Raw genomic sequence first — 17,512 nt, 5'->3', positions numbered from 1 at the left:
AAAAAATTAGCCTAGCATGGTGGCAGGTGCCTGTAGTCCCAGCTACTCAGGAGGCTGAGACAGGAGGATCGCTTGAGCCTGGGAGGTCCAGACTGCAATAGCCATGATTGTACCACCACACTCCAGCCTAAGTGACAGAGTGAGAACTTGTCTCAATTAATCAATAAAAATAAAATGAAATAAAATGACAGAGTACAGCCAGCACTCTGTATCCATGATGTAGAACCTGCAGATACAAAGGGCCAACTGTAACCTCCTCAAAAATCCACTGGAGAAGGGAGGCCCCTGAACAACCAACTCTAATTTCAAGTTTCTCACTTCTTTAGCAAGAGTATGAATAAAATGCTAGGGCTACACAGAGGTTACTACTCATTTATGGAAAATAGCAAACATAAATCCTTAAAAGAAATGCAAAAAAGCTGCAGCAGATCCACAGAGAGCTCATACAGGCCATGACACTATACTGACCACAGTTTAATTCAAGATCAACAGAAAGCTGGGCACAGTGGCTCACACGTGGAATCCCTGCACTTTGGGAGACCGAGGCGGGCAGATCACCTGAGGTTGGGAGTTCGAGACCAGCCTGACCAACATGGAGAAACCTCGTCTCCACTAAAAATACAAAATTAGCCAGACGTGGCAGCACATGTCTGTAATCCCAGCTACTCAGGAGGCTGAGGCAGGAGAATCGCTTGAACCTGGGAGGTGGAGGCTGCGGTGAGACGAGATCACGCCATTGCACTCCAGCCTGGGCAACAAGAGCAAAACTCTGTCTCAAAAAAAAAAAAAAAAGATCAACAGAAAAATTCCCATTGGCAGAGTTAATACCCATTGGCAGAGTTAACACACAGAGTTGCCCTGTCCCAATGATTCGTGACAGAATTCCCAACATGACTTTGCCTCTCACCACCTAATCCCACCCCACATTCACAAAACTTTCTTTAGCTTGGCCAGTCCATGATGGACTGACACTGACACCCCCTTTCACACACTAGTTTAATATTTCTCAGTACTTGTCAGGGTTTAGGTTTCTTGGAGGCACTCTGCATGATTCTTTTTGCAGCACCTGACAAAATGGTCAGGTTTCTTTGGGTGTTTTCTAACGATTTCCCGTGGTTATAATGATGGAAAGAACATTCTCAGGAATAAAACACTCATCACCACGCACAGGAAAGATGAGGAAAGAGCAGAAGATGGAAGGGGACACCTATGACATTATGGTAAGATATTCCATGCTTACCTGGGGCCACTTCAATAAAAAGAATCTCACACAGGTTCCAGATGAGCTCCATTGCTGACAAAATGGAGACCTAAGGAAGACATGGGGACAGGTTTCACCCGAAATGATTCCTGAGTTTTGCTCTCAGAGCCAAGGGATAAAGCAGACCTTGACTCACATGACAGTTATTCCTTAACCCAAAGGTTACTGAAATCCTACTGGAGGATTTCCCACAGGGGAGCCAGCGTGAGGACGTTAGGTGGTGGGATGGAGACCAACATTATTTTATTTTAGTGGTTGTGATTTTATTTTACTGTGCATTACAAAAATAACTTGGCCAAGTGCAGTAGCTCATGCCTGTAATCCCAGCACTTTGGGAGGCCAAGGCAGGTGGAATGCTTGAGTCTAGGAGTTTGAGACCAGCTTGAGCAACATGGCAAGATCCTGTCTCAACAAAAAATATAAAAATTGGCCAAGTGTGGTGACACATCCCTATAGTCTCAGCTACTCAGGAGGCTGAGTTGGGAGGATCACTTGAGCCCAGGAAGTTGAGTCTGAGTGAGCCATAATCGTGCCACTATTCCAGCCTGGGCAAGAGTGAGACCCTGTCTCAAAATTTAAAAAAAGAAAAAAATATAACTTGCATGTCACCAATTATTATTTATTCATTTTTTGAGATGGAGTTTGGCTCTTGTTGCCCAAGCTAGAGCACAGTGGCATAATTTCGGCTCACTGCAACTTCTGCCTCCCGGGTTCAAGTGATTCTCCTGCCTCAGCCTCCCCAGTAGCTGGGATTACAGGCGCCTGCCACCATGCCCAGCTAATTTTTTGTATTTTTAGTAGAGACGGGGTTTCACCTCGTTAGCCAGGATGGTCTCGATCTCCTGACCTCGTGATCCACCCGCCTCAGCCTCCCAAAGTGCTGGGATTACAGGCTTGAGCCACCGTGCCTGGCCAACACCCAGCATTTTTTTTTTTTTTTTTTTTTTTTTTTGAGATAGAGTCTCACTCTGTCAGCCAGGCTGGAGTGCAGTGGCATGATCTCGGCTCACTGCAACCTCTGCCTCCAGGGTTCAAGCAATTCTCCCGCCTCAGCCTCCCGGGTGGCTGGGATTACAGGCGCACACCACCACGCCTAGCTAAATATTGTATTTTTAGTAGAGATAGGGTTTCCATGTTGGCAAGGCTGGTTTCGAACTCCTAACCTCAAGAGATCCACCCACCTTGCCCTCTCAAAGTGCTGGGATTATAGGCGTGAGCCACTGCGCCCAGCCTATCTCGAGGAACTGATGCTTTAGCAAGGTGCTTCATTTGAGTAAAAGGAAGAGACAATATTTAGAAAAATATTCAGTAGATGACACAAAACACGTAGACAGAGCAAGAATTGTGAAGTTGGTATTCCAAGGACTGAAGTTTAGGAAACAGTCTATTAATGTGAAAGCCCAATATAAGACCCTGAAATAAATCAGACCTGGACCTTGCCCTTAGGAATACGCGGGCTTCCCTTCCTCACCATCCTTCAGTCCACAGACACCTTGATGACTTGACATAAGGGTACTTCAGAGACAGTGAATTACTGCCTAGTCACTACTGACTTTGAAAAGTATCTAATATGAAGCATCTACTAAGGAAAAAGATACTGTAAGTCATCTTCCAGCTCCAAGTAAAGTAGAGCCACTTGCAACTCAGTAAAAATGTTGAGTTTGGCCGGGCGCGGTGGCTCACACTTGTAATCCCAACACTTTGGGAGGCCGAGGCAGGCAGATCACGAGGTCAGGAGATCGAGAGCATCCTGGCTAACACGGGGAAACCCCGTTTCTACTAAAAATACAAAAAATTAGCCAGACATGGTGGCGGGCGCCTGTAGTCCCAGCTACTCGGGAGGCTGAGGCAGGAGAATGGCGTGAACCCGGGAGGCGGAGCTTGCAGTGAGCCGAGATCGCGCCACTGCATTCCAGCCTGGGTGACAGAGCGAGACTCTGTCTCAAAAAAAAAAAATAAAAAAAATTGAGTTTCGCCAGGTGTGGCAGCTCACACCTGTAATCCCAGCACTTTGGGAGGCCAAGGCAGGAGGATCACTTGAGCCCAAGAGTTCGAGACCAGCTTTGACAACATAGAGAGACCCTGTCTTTCAAAAAAAAAAAAAAAAAAAAAAATGTTGAGTTCAAGAAGTGAGTAGTGTTTATGAGACCGAGCAGTGATCTCACAAGATTAGTTCTCCATTTCAGGTGACAACCCCTCAACACAATTTGGTCAGGATATATATGTTCCATAAGAATGGAAAATTCAGGGCCAGCACAGTGGCTCACACCTGTAATCCCGCCACTTTGGGAGGTCAAGGCGGGTGGATCACTTGAGGTCAAGAGTTCAAGACCAGCCTGGCCAACATGGTGAAACCCCAGCTCTACTAAAAATGCAAAAAGTAGCTGGGCTTGGTGTGGCACGCACCTATAACCCCAGCTACTCGGGAGGCTGAGACAGGAGAAATGCTTGAACCCAGGGCACTCCAGCCTGGGTGACACAGCGAGACTCCATCTCAAAAAAAAAAAAAAAAATGAAAAAAAGAAAAGGAACCGAACATTCATTCAAGTATTTAACAAGCACTTCCTTGTGAGCTACACCTTGAAGGGGGCAAGACAATCACTGTCACCCAAAGGAGCTGTCTATCTACCTGAAAAGAAGAGACTTCTGTCATAACAGGAACTGCAAAGCCACCCCAGGTGGGTGCCCAGGACACAGAACACAGTCGTGCTAAAACAATAAAGGTGACTCCCCTTACCTGGCTGCTGAACTGGCGGCCATTGGCTGGATCTTTAGCAGCAACTAGCAAAACACAAAACATTTTAAGTAAGCAATGGAACTCTTAGGCTTATTGTCATAGTTGAATATTCCAGGGTCTATGGCTTGAGCCTTTGTTTCTTTTAATGACAAAAATTAAAAGACATTATAATCTCTTTTAATTATGGATTTTTTTGTTGTTGTTAATGCTTCATATCCCTTCAATTCTCAAACCAAAGGCCCTCAAGTTACAAAATGGCACTTTCAACTGCAACACAGCTACCATAAAGGTCTCTGACATGCCAAGCACAGTGGCTCACACCTGTCATCCCAACACTTTGGGAGGCTGATATCAAAGGACTTCTTGAGCCCAGGAGTTCAAGAACAGCCTGGAAAAATTAGGGAGACCTCGTCTCTACAAATAATTAAAAAATTATCAGAACAAAGGTCTCTCTGAGGAAAAGAGGGGACAAAAATTGTTTAAATTAGCTGGGCATGGTAGTACACACCTGCAGTCCCAACTACTTGGAAGGATGAGGTAGGAAGATCACTTGAGCCCAGGAGGTGAGATCATGACTGCAGTGAGCCATAATGTGTCTTTGCACTCCAGCCTGGGCAACCTTGTCTCAAAAAAAAAAAAAAAAATAGTCCAGGCACAGTGGCTGACTCCTGTAATCCCAGAACTCTGGGCTTGGTGGTGTACAACTGTAGTCCCAGCTACTCAGGAGGCTGAGGCTAGAGAATCGCTTGAACCTGGGAGGTGGAGGTTGCAGTGACCTGAGTTCACGCCACAGCACCTCAGCCTGGGCGACAGAGCAACACTCAGTCTCAAAAAAAAAAAAAAATACTCTAAATGATTACCAAAAAAGTAAGGATTATGAAAGATGGAAACGTAAGTTTTGGATTGGAATATCAATCAAACTTTACCTCACAGTATTTATGCATAGATTACATACTCAAAATACCAACATGCACGCACACACACACACGTACACACACGCACGCACACGCACACATGCACACACACACGCACACACAGTCCTTACTTGCAACCTGGTGCATTTCCTCCATACATGCTCTGATGACTGATCGGTAGTTTTTACTCACTCGAACCAATCTACAAAAAATGAAATAACACACAAGATGAGCCTGGAACATCTTGTAGTGCCACAAAGGAAGGAAACACTCAAATAAATGTAGAAATTTGCTGAAAGAAAGAGGAGAGCTGTTGTGAAGGAGCTCCTAACCTTCTGAAGCTGGAACAACTTGGACAACAAAATAAAATGCCACAAAACAACCCATGGGCTAAAGTTAATATCCACAAACCCATACTGACATTAATTGTTGCAGATGAAATCTACTGGTCAGACCTTGTCTCAAAAAAATAAAAAAGATACATAAAGATATTTACTGGCCAGGCCCGGTGGCTCAGGCGTGTAATCCCAGCACTTCGGGAGGTGAAAGTGGGCGGATCACCAGAGGTCAGGTGTTTGAGACCAGCCTGGCCAACCTGGTGAAACCCTGTCTCTACTAAAAATACAAAAATCCCAGCTACTCGGGAGGCTGAGGCAGGAGAATCTCTTGAACCCGGCAGGCAGAGGTTGCAGTGAGCCAAGATCATGCCATTGCACTCCAGCCTGGGCAACAGAGTGAGACTCCATCTAAAAAAAAAAAAAAAGAATAAGACAGGGTCCCCTGGCATCAAGGAATTACAGGACTTTTGACATGTTTTTTTCCTAGAAGTGACAATAGATTTCTCAAACTCACCAATATTCTCCACCAGAGTCCCTTAAAGCCAATAATCAGGCCAGGTGCAGTGGCTCACTCCTATAATCCCAGCACTTTGGGAGGCTGAGGTGGGCAGATCACTTGAGGTCAGGAGTTCAAGACCAGCCCGGCCAAAATGACAAAACCCTATCTCTACTAAAAATGCAAAAATTAGCCAGGCGTGGTGGCACCCACCTGTAATCCCAGCTACTCAGGAGGCTGAGGCAGGAGAATGGCTTGAACCCAGGAGGCAGAGGCTGCAGTGGGCCGAGATTGCACCACTGCACTCCAGCCTAGGTGACAGAGTGAAACTCTGTCTCAAAAAAAAAAAAAAAAAAAAAAAAAACAGGTCCAGGCACGGTGGCTTACACCTGTAATCCCAGCACTTTGGGAGGCCGAAGCAGGTGGATCATGAGGTCACGAGATCGAGACCATCCTGGCTAACATGGTGAAACCCCGTCTCTACTAAAAATACAAAAAATTAGCTGGACATGGTGGCAGGCGCCTGTAGTCCCAGCTACTCTGGAGGCTGAGGCAGGAGAATGGCGTGAACCCAGGAGGCGGAGCTTGCAGTGAGCGGAGATCGCGTCACTGCACTCCAGCCTGGGCGACAGAGCGAAACTCTGCCTCGAAAAAAACAGAAAAACAACCCAAAAAATTAGCCGGGCGTGGTGGCGGGCGCCTGTAGTCCCAGCTACTTGGGAGGCTGAGGCAGGAGAATGGCGTGAACCCAGGAGGCGGAGCTTGCAGTGAGCGGAGATCGCGTCACTGCACTCCAGCCTGGGCGACAGAGCGAAACTCTGCCTCGAAAAAAAACAGAAAAACAACCAATAATCACTCTCACACACACTCACACAGAAGCTGACCTGGGTCTTGTCCAGAATGACTCATTTGTGAAAAGCTTATCAAGGAAGTAATATACCAACACTGCCCACGCCGTAGCCATCCATGTGAAGGGACGCTGACAAACATCTAACACAGGAGTTCTTAAACTCCAGTGTGCTGGAGATTTTAAGATCCAACCACAGAGATTTTGATTTTGATGATCTGAGGTGGGTCCCAAAAGTCTACAATTAACAAGTACCACTCTGATAATGATGAAGTTATGAACTACAATTCAAGAAAATCCTAATCTATAAATAGTACAAGAGTCTTCTGGTCTGTCGTCAAATAACGTCTGAACCGTAATTTTTTAGAGACAAAACTGTTAGGTTTATATTAATTTTCAAATCTCCCAACAATGTGACCTCATTCAACAACTCTCACATGCTTGTGTGGCCTAAATTTTCTTCTTTAGAGGGTAAGTAAAATATGAATATAAATAAAGCTTGTCAAGCCAGCCAATCAATAGCATTTGCATATTGCCGCTAAGTCTTCCCATCACTGCTAATGTACACTGTCCAGTACTCATGCCTCAACTAGAACCAGGAGTCTCTTATTTCTTTACGCAACCGGTAAAACACACAAAAAGACAACAACGTACTTCATTTGGCTTTCCACAGTGTAGTGTGGGCTTCAACACCAAACAGCAACCAACTTACTGAGATTTTCTGGATTTTCCAGTCAACTCTTCGTCAATTCTCTGGAGGCCCAGAAAGATTCCATGGGATTCATTGAAGAGTTTTCTCAAGATTTGAGAGTAAACATCTACGTCCTTACGGATGATATAGATAAAGGGGCAACTTGGCACCATCTCTGATTTTTCTGAAACCAAACAGAAAAAAAAAATTTAACATCTATTATGATCATCTCCAAAAGTGAATTTACTCTAAAAAAATTTTTTGTGGCTGGGCATCGTGGCTCGTGCCTACAATCCCAGCACTTTGGGAGGCCCAGGCAGGCAGATCATGAGGTCAGGAAATCGAGACCAGGCTGGCCAACATAGCAAAACCCTGTCTCTACCAAAAATACAAAAATTAGCTGGGCGTGGTGGCGCATGCCTTCATTCCCAGCTACTCAGGAGGCTGAGGCAGGAGAATTGCTTCAAACCGGGAGGCGGAGGTGGCAGTGAGCCAAGATCGCACCGCTGCATTCCAGCCTGGACAGAGCGAGACTCCATCTCAAAAAAAAAAAAGCAAATCAAATGTCAAGATTCCAGTTTTATCCTTCTACTGGAGGGAGACCGTATCACTGTATCAGGAAAAGAAAAAGATTCACATCCTATCCAATAGCTGATGGAACTTAGGAAAATCAAGCCAAGGACAAGCTATGTCACTCTCCAGCTCCATCTGTGCCTTGGATGCTACGGCTCAGCTCAGCCTACAGAACTATTATTCAGCTGAATCCATGCTGTGGACACAAAAGTGACGGCCAAGCATCTGTAAGGTTCACAATAAGGGAGCTACTGATAGGAATTTGGTCACTTTGGACAAAGAAAAAGGGATAAAAAGCTTGACATTTTAAATATGAAGAAAATTTTTCATGAAAACTATTTAATTTTTTTCCGGGATTCAACATCTTCAAGATCTCAAAAATCAATGAAAATCTAAAATAGCTAACATTTCAAAAATAAAAATGCCGAAATGCAACAGGATCGCTTGAGGCCAGGAGTGTGAGACCAGCCTAGGCAACAAAACGAGACTCCCATCTCTACAAAGAAAAAAAAATTAGCTGGGCGTGGTGGCATGGGTGACCTGTAGTCTCAGCTACTAGGAAGACTGAGGCGGAGGATCACTTGAGCCCAGGAGGTAGAGGCTGCAGTGAGCCATGATCGCACACGGGTGACACAACAAAACTCTGTTGTATCTTGAAAACAAAATAGAGAAAATTAAAATAGTACAAAATAAATTCAACTGTTTCAGTCCACAACTAGTAAAATCTGAGGTAATAAACAGAAAAACAACCAAATGTGCCAAGATGGATAATTTGGAAGAAAAAAAACCCTACCTTTTTTGTTGAAGGAGGTTTCACATACCAGCATCTCCCCTGGACCCCAGTCAAAACACATTTGGTTCTTCTTGGAATTTACGCCTGGAATCAACTAGTAAAATAAGGCATAGAAATCTAAAATGAAAAATGTTCTTCTTACTGAAGTCGTTCCATCCTTTTTTTTTTTTTTTTTTCCGAGACAACGACTCCTCACTCTAACAGGCTGGTGTACAGTGGCGCAATCTCAACTTGCTCCAGTCACCGCCTCCTGGGTTCAAGGGCTTCTCCTGCCTCAACCTCCTGAGTAGCTGGGACTACAGGTGTGTGCAACCACACCCGGCTATTTTTTTTCATTTTTAGTAGAGATGGAGTTTCACCATATTGCCCAGGCTGGTCACAAACTCCTGAGCTCAGGCGATCCATTCGCCTCAGCCTCCCAAAGTGCTAGGACTACAGGCGTGAGCCACCGTGCCCGCCCTGCTGAAAAACACTTTAAGTGAAGAGCACAGCCGGTCCTCTAATAACACTGTATCCTTCAATAACATTTCTTTATAACACTGGTAAGAAAAATTCATTTTGGGCTGGCGGCAGGGTGGCTCCTGCCAGCACTTTGGGAGGCTAAGGCGGGCAGATCATCTGAGGTCAGTAGTTCGAACTCTTGTTGCCCAGGCTGGACTGCAGTGACGCGATCTCGGCTCACTGCAACCTCTGCCTGCTGGGTTCAAGTGATTCTCCTGCCTCAGCTTCTTGAGTAGGTGGGATTACAGGCACGCGCCACCACATCAGGTTAATTTTTGTATTTTTTTAGTAGAGACGGGGTTTCACCATGTTGGCCAGGTTGATCTTGAACTCCTAGCCAGGCGCGGTGGCTCACGCCTGTAATCCCAGCACTTTGGGAGGCCGAGGCAGGCGGATCACGAGGTCAGGCATTCGAGACCAGCCTGACCAAGATGGTGAAACCCCATCTCTAACAAAAATACAAAAATTAGCTGGGTGTGGTGGCACGCACCTGTAATCTCAGCTACTCAGGAGATTGAGGCAGAAGAATCGCTTGAACCCAGGAGCCAGAGGTTGCAGTGAGCTGAGATCGCACCACTGCACTCCACTCTGGGTGACAGAGTGAGAATCCGTCTCAAAAAAAGAAAGAGGCCAGGCGCAGTGGCTCACACTTGTAATCCCAGCACTTTGGGAGACTGAGGCCGGCAGATCACCTGAGGTCGGGAGTTCCAGACCAGCCTGACCAACATGGAGAAACCTCATCTCTACTAAAAAAAATACAAAATTAACCAGGCATGGTGGCACATGCCTGTAATCCCAGCTACTCAGGAGGCTGAGGCAGGAGAATTGCTTGAACCTGGGAGGCGGAGGTTGCAGAGAGCCGAGATCACACCACTGCACTCTAGCCTGGGCGACAAGAGGGAAACTCCGCCTCAAGAGAAAAAAAAAGAAGGAAACATATCTCCCCAGACAGCTTCCCTCACAAATTGCTCACAAGGAAATTCCTTGTGAGCCTCTAAAATTTTCAGGATACACATCGCCCCTATAAACTAGTCCTAAAATCAAGATCTGTTGATTCTGACAATGTCAACTACCAGCTTATCTTCACAAGCAAAAGACCAGAAATCAGCCGGGCACGGTGGCTCACGCCTGTAATCCCAGCACTTTGGGAGGCCGAGGCGGGCGGATCACGAGGTCAGGAGATAAAGACCATCCTGGCTAACATGGTGAAACCCCGTCTCTACTAAAAATACAAAACAAAATTAGCTGGGCTTGGTGGCGGGCACCTGTAGTCCCAGCTACTCGGGAGGCTGAGGCAGGAGAATGGCGTGAACCCGGGAGGCGGGGCTTGCAGTGAGCCGAGACTGCGCCACTGTACTCCAGCCTGGGCAACAGAGCAAGGCTGTCTCAACAACAACAACAAAAAGACCAGAAATCGGCCAGGCGTGGTGGCTCACACCTGTAATCCCAACACTGTGGGAGGCCGAGCTGGGTGGATCACAAAGTCAGTTCAAGACCAGCCTGGCCAACATGGTGAAACCTCATCTCTACTAAAAATACAAAAAAAAAAAAAAAAAAAAAAAAATTAGCCGGGCGTGGTGGCACACGCCTGTAAACCCAGCTACACAGGACACTGAGGCAGGAGAATCGCTTGAACCCGGGTGGCGGAGGTGGCAGTAAGCTGAGATCAAGCCACTGCACTCCAGCCTAGGCGACAGAGCGAGACTCCATCTCAAAAAAAGAAAGAAAAGAAAAGAAAAGAAAAGAAAGAAAAGAAAGAGGCCAGGCGCGGTGGCTCACGCCTGTAATCCCAGCACTTTGGGAGGCCGAGGTGGGGGGATCACGAGGTCAGGAGATCGAGACCATCCTGGCCAACACGGTGAAACCCCGTTTCTACTAAAAATACAAAAAAATAGCCGGACGTGGTGGCGGGCACCTGTAGTCCCAGCTACTCAGGAGGCTGAGACAGGAGAATGGCATGCACCCGGGAGGCGGAGGTTGCAGTGAGCCCAGATCGCGCTACTGCACTCCAGCCTGGGAGACAGAGCGAGACTCCGTCTAAAAAAAATAATAATAACAATAATAATCCCTCTACCTACCCTGAGATGAATGCATACATAAATTTTTCCTCTGCTCCCTCTTTTCACAGGTAAAATGCAGATTTACTGAGGCTAGTCACCGACTCACAAGAATGTAATCATTTGCCTCCTCACTGCCTAACCTCCCGTTTTTGCCCCTCCTGCTAGCTCCTTCCTCTTTAACTAGGGATGTTCCCAAAACCATCTTTGGAAAAAGCACAGGTCTCAGATCCTCCTGTGACCTGTGCTTTTTCCCGGTTGGATCCTCAACCTTAGCTAATTAAACCTTTATCGGTTGAGGCCTGCCTCAGTCACTTTTGGTTAACAAGAGAAAGACGGAAAACAAGATCAGTCCAAGTAGCAGAAACGGTAGGTATCTCGTACACAAAGCGCGGGAATTTTTTAATACACATCACAGATCATCCACAGTTGACATACTATCTTCAAAGTTCAAATGGAATTGAATGCACAGCGATAAAATAGGAATAGTCTCCTGAGAGAATACGTTGAATAAACCTTAGGCCACACAGGCAGAAGCTCAACGTGCCGCGATGCAGAGCTTAATACGGCTGGAAGAAAAATATAAATTCCTCTGCTTGGGCTGAACCCACTCTAATGCCCAAGAGGAAAAGCGAGGGAAGTAAAAAGGCCAGGAAGACAAAGGAAGGAAAGGGACGGAGTGGAACCTTCGAGGCCGGGGTTTGTGACTGGTGGCAGAAACCCCGCGACCACTGCGACCCTAGGACGGGCACCTCGTTAACACTGCGACCTCCGGAAAGCGGCAACTGAGTCGAGGGAAGGGGACGAGGGCCTCGCGACCACTAGGGAAGCAGACAAGCCTGAAATAACTAAGAGACACAGTTCTCAACCCGCAAGGACGAGCAAGCCTGTTCGGGGTGCCCTTACAGTGACTGTTGGCTCGCCATCGAGCTCCTCCATAGCGCCGAACCCCAGCCTTCTAGAAGTCGCCGGGACACCAATGCTTCCCGCGCAGTCCTCCCGCTCAGAGCTGGCTGTGAGACGAGACCCCGCCTGGGCGTCTCCTGCAGCGCCTGCAAGCCCAAACCCTCAGTGCTGCGGCGCTGTCTCCTCTCAGCCACGGCCACCCCGCTGCGGTCCTCTGCCCGCGTTCTTCCTTCCTGGCGTCCACAGCAAATCAGGGAAAACAGCGTCGAGGACTGACTGCACTCACAGTACCGCGCTAACAGGATCAGGCGGCGCCGCGGACACCCTGGTGCCGAGCGGAGAAAAGGCCCCCGGAGACGGCGGGTGGGGCAGGAGGACCCCGAGGCCAGAGAAGGTGGGACTGCGCGTGCGTGGCCGGGGGGGGGGGGGGGGGGGGCGGGGGCGGCACTTGGGTGGGAACTCGTGCGGGACTTAGGTCCCAGGAAGCCTGCAACCTCTCCCAACTCTGGGAGTCCTCGCTCCATCCCGGTCTCCACCTTAGTGTCGTCGCAGCCACTTGTCCAAACCCCGACAGTCAAACGGGCTTGTGCTGGAAAGCAATCGCCTCCACTTCCACACTAGAACACACACAAGAGGCACGGGAACAAAATCGACACCCCTGAAGGCCGGGCGCTGTGGCTCAAGCCTCTAATCCCAGCATTTTGGCAGCCTGAGGTGGGCGGATCACTGGAGGTCAGGAGTTCAAGACCAGTCTGGCCAATATGGTGAAACCTCGTCTCTACTAAAAATATAAAAAATTAGACGGGCGTGGTGGCGGACACCTGTAATCCCAGCTACTCGAAGGCTGAGGCAGGAGAATTGTTCTAATCCGGGAGGTCGAGGTTGCATTGAGCCAAGATCGCACCACTGCACTCCAGCCTGGGAGACAGAGCGAGACTCCGTCTCAAAGAAAAAAAAAATTAGCCGGGCTTAGTAGCGCGCGCCTGTAATGCCAGCACTCCAGGAAGCCGAGGTGGGCGGATCACCTGAGGTCAGGAGTTCAAGACCAGCCTGGCCAACATGGCGAAACCCCGTCTCTACTAAAAATACAAAAATTAGCCGGAAGTGGTGGCGGACACCTGTAATGCCTGGGAGACAGACTGAGACTCCGTCTCTAAAAAAAAAAAAAGAATTATTTTGCTGAGTCTCAAAAAAAAATTATTTTGCTCTTTTTCTGTTAATAAGTTTCTGTTATACCTCAAGTTGGAGTTATCGCCTGTGTAATTGAAAACTTTTCCAGAGTTAAATACAGTTTGAGAGTTAAATCAACCACTCTAGAGAGAGGAAGGGGAAAAGAGAGGGGAAGGAGCCACTGGTGGAGGAGAGGAAAGAGAAAAATAATTTGTAAGATAATTGTTTCATTTTTCCAAAGGTTTTCCATTAGGATTAACTGAAAAAGAAGGATACATAAACTACTTCATCAAAACCTTATTCTTAGAAATCTATAGAAAGGTTGAGGAAGGAAAAGGTCCATATATAGTATGCGTAGTCAGTATACAGAACAAGTATAGGCCGGGCGCGGTGGTTCACGCCTGTAATCTCAGCACTTTGGGAGGCCGAGGCGGGTGGATCACGAGGTCAGGAGATAGAGACCATCCTGGCTAACACGGTGAAACCCCATCTCTACTAAAAATACAAAAAAAAAAAAAAATTAGCCGGGCGTGGTGGCGGGTGCCTGTAGTCCCAGCTCCTCGGGAGGCTGAGACAGGAGAATGGCGTGAACCGGGGAGGCGGGGCTTGCAGTGAGCCGAGATTGCACCACTGCACTCCAGCCTGGGCGACAGACCGAGACTCCGTCTCAAAAAAAAAAGAACAAGGATAGCTCTATTAGCTGTAGTTTTCCTTTTTCGCCCTTGTATTACTAAGCCTATTCGAATAATTGGGTAAAATGGTTGGTATATAGCAGTCTTAGACCAAAGAATATTGCCAATACTTTTTCCTCAATGTTATCTAGCTCTTGGTCAGGCAATTTAACTACTTTTATTATCTTAAATGGCATTTTGTCAGCCTTAAAAATAATCAAGGAAATACAGCACTAAGATCTAACAAGCTCTCTCTCCTTTTTTTTTTTTTTTTTTTTTTTGTCTTTTTGAGACAGAGTCTTGCTCTGTCGCCAGGCTGCAGTGGAGTGGCACGATCTCGGCTCACTGCAACCTCCGTTTCCCGGGTTCAAGCGATTCTGCTGCCTAAGCCTCCTGAGTAGCTGGGACTACAGGCGCACGCCACTATGCCAGGCTAATTTTTTATTTTTTAGTAGAGACGGGGTTTCGCCATATTGGTCAGGCTGGATTCGAACTCCTGACCTCAGGTGATCCACCCGCCTCAGCCTCCCAAAGTGCTAAGGTTACAGGCATGAGCCACCGCACCCAGCCTGGTAAAGTCTTAAGTGGATACATTTCATGCAGCCTAATAAAACTAATGCTCCTGAACCGGGCGCAGTGTACATTATTTAACAAAATCTCTGGCCTCAGCCTGGGCAACAGGGCAAGAGCAAGATGCTGTCTCAAAAAATAAAAAATAAAGAAAGGCCGGGCGCGGTGGCTCACGCCTGTAATCCCAGCACTTCGTGAGGCCGAGGCGGACGGATTGTCTGAGCTCAGGAGTTCAAGACCAGCCTGGGCAACACGATGAAACCCCATCTCCCTAAAATACAAAAAATTAGCTGGGCATGGCGGCTGTGCGCCTGTAGTCCCGGCTACTGAGGCTGAGGCAGGAGAATCGTTTGAACCCTGGAGGCGGAGGTTGCAGTGAGCCAAGATCATACCACTGCACTCCAGCCCGCAGCCCACACAGCAGTGTGAGACTCCCTCTCAAAAAAAAAAAAAAAAACTCTAGCTGGGACTAGTGGCATATGCCTGTAGCCCTAGCTACAGCAAGAGGAAGGAGACTGAGGCCAGAGGATTTCTTGAGCCTGAGAATTCAAGTCAAGGCTGCAGTGAACTACGATTGTTATAGCACTGTACTCCAGCAAGACCCTGTTTCAAAAGCAACAACATGGCCAGGCGCAGTGGCTCACGCCTGTAATCCCAGCACTTTGGGAGGCCGAGGTGGGCAGATCACGAGGTCAGCAGTTCAAGACCAGACTGGCCAACATGGCGAAACCCCGTCTCTACTAAAACTACAAAAATTAGTCAGGCATGGTGGCGGGCACCTGTAATCCCAGCTACTCCGGAGGCTGAGGCAGAAGAATCACTTGAACCCGGGAGGCGGAGATTGCAGTGAGCCAAGACCACGCCATTGCACTCCAGCCTGGGTGACAGAGGGAGACTCCGTCTCAGAAAGAAAACAAAAACAAAAACGAAAAACAGGCTGGGTGCAGTGGCTCACACCTGTAATCCCAGCAGTTTGGGAGGCTGAGGCGGGCGGATCACCTGAGGTCAAGAGTTCAAAACCAGCCTGGACCAACATGGTGAAACACAGTCTCTACTAAAAATACAAAAATCAGCTGGGCGTCGTGGCATCCGCCTGTAATCCCAGTTACTAGGGAGACTGAGGCAAGAGAACCGCTTGAACCCAGGAGGCAGAGGTTGTGGTGAGACAAGATCACGTCATTGCACTCCAGCCTGGGCAACAAGAGCAAAACTCCGTCTCAAAAAAAAAAAAAAAACACCCCACCAAGAACAAGAACTCCAACCTCTGACCTTTACCTACTAGATGCCAATAACATCACACAACTGTGAAAACTGAAAATATCTCCATATATTCCCAGTGTCCTCTAGGGGGCAAAATCACCTCTGTTAAGAGCTGCTGGTATATATGTTCAACCGTAGAAGGTAGCTAAATAAATATATCAGTGAGATGTTACTTTACTCACCTGTTTAAAATAACTATGAAGACTGACGGGACATGAAAAATTCTTTCAAGAGATTTGAAAATGTTCATCTTTTGTCCTCATAATTACACTTCCAAGAAATAGTCAAGAGAGATGTGTTTTATATAAGCACCAAAAAGGAGATTTAAATGAATAAAAGAAGTGTCTCACAAAGAATTTTTATGCAGAATTCTTATTAAAAGGTTATTTGGGGCTGGGCACGGTGGCTCATGCTCGTAATCCCAGCACTTTGGGAAGCTGAGGCTGGCAGATCACCTGAGGTAAGGAGTTCAAGACCAGCATGACCAATATGGCGAAACACTGTCTCTACTAAAAATACAAAAAACAGCCGGCTGTGGTGGCCCATGCCTGTAGTCCCAGCTACTCAGGAGGCTGAGGCAGGAGAATCGCTTGAACCCGGGACGCAGAGGTTACAGTGAGCTGAGATCATGCCACTGCACTCCAGCCTGGGCGGTGGAGCGAGACTCCGTTTCAAAAAAAAAAAAAGGCCAGGCATGGTGGCTCACACCTGTAATCCCAGCACTTTGGGAGGCTGAGGCGGGCAGATCACCTGAGATCGGGAGTTCAAGACCAGCCTGACCAACATGGAGAAACCCAGTCTCTACGAAAACTACAAAAATTAGCCAGGCGTGGTGGCGCACACCTATAGTCCCAGCTACTCAGGAGGCTGAGGCAAGAGAATCACTTGAACCTGGGAGGAGGAGGTTGCAATGAGCCAAGGTCATGCCACTGCACTCCAGCCTAGGCGACAGAGGGAGACTCTGTCTCAAAAAACAAACAACAACAACAAAAAATGCTGTAGAGACAAGATCTCATTATGTTGCCCAGGGTGGTCTCTAACACCTGCCCTCAATCGATCCTCCAACCTTGGCCTCCCAAAGTGCTAGGGTTACAGTCAAGAACCCTCGCCTGGCCTATTTAGAGACAGAGGCTTGCTTTGCTGCCCAGGATGGAATTCAGTGGCTCAATTATAGTTCACTGCAGCCTCATACTCCTGGATAGAGTGTGTGTAATCAATTATTGAGAGAAGATAGAAGAGTACAGATAATATCTATATTCACACAAGTCTGCAAAATATAGCTTTATTCATATTGTTTGTGTTCATTTTATGAAACAAACAGCTTCAAGTCATTGGGCCTCATTTCAGTGCCCTATATGAATCCACTAATGTACAGAGAGGTAGGATTTGAGCATTAATCGGCCTAAAACTTGAAATTGTCATATCAATGTTGAAGCTGCGTAACTGACAGGCATTTGGGAGCCCCTGTTTAAGCATTTTTGGCCTTCTCATAAAAAGTACTTGCTGGGTGCGGTGGCTCACGCCTGTAATGCCAGAACTTTGGGAGGCCAAGGCGGGCAGATCACTTGAGGTTAGGAGTTTGAGACCAGCTGGCCTACGTGGTAAAATCCTGTCTCTACTAAAAATACAAAAAATTAGCTTGATGTGGTGGCAGGTGCCTGTAATCTCAGCTACTAGAGAGGCTGAGGCAGGAGAATCACTTGAACCTGGGAGGTGGAGGTTGCAGT

The 17,512-nt window shown here is 47.4% G+C and overlaps 1 protein-coding gene across 3 annotated transcripts in view; it reads right to left on the bottom strand.

Annotated features, from left to right (window-relative positions):
• Positions 1-12,496, bottom strand: part of NUP85 (nucleoporin 85) — a 31,066-nt gene extending 18,570 nt beyond the window's left edge. Inside the window, exons 1-6 of one of the 3 annotated variants that reach the window (XM_002827823.4) lie at positions 12,115-12,496; positions 8,651-8,744; positions 7,306-7,468; positions 5,044-5,114; positions 3,999-4,042; positions 1,241-1,310 (exon numbers count right to left, since the gene is read on the bottom strand). In XM_002827823.4, the coding sequence (XP_002827869.3) occupies positions 1,241-1,310; positions 3,999-4,042; positions 5,044-5,114; positions 7,306-7,468; positions 8,651-8,744; positions 12,115-12,147 (475 nt within the window). In that variant the 5' untranslated portion in view covers positions 12,148-12,496. The remainder of the gene's footprint in view (positions 1-1,240; positions 1,311-3,998; positions 4,043-5,043; positions 5,115-7,305; positions 7,469-8,650; positions 8,745-12,114) is intronic. The other 2 variants (XM_024234958.3, XM_002827824.6) reach the window with 2 other exon arrangements.
• Positions 12,497-17,512: the final 5,016 nt, after the last annotated feature.

Source organism: Pongo abelii, chromosome 19 (assembly GCF_028885655.2).
Source record: "Pongo abelii isolate AG06213 chromosome 19, NHGRI_mPonAbe1-v2.0_pri, whole genome shotgun sequence".
In the NCBI taxonomy this organism is placed as follows: Eukaryota; Metazoa; Chordata; class Mammalia; order Primates; family Hominidae; genus Pongo; species Pongo abelii.
Note: the sequence above shows the minus strand (reverse complement) of the source record. Positions and strands in the feature narration are given on the sequence as shown.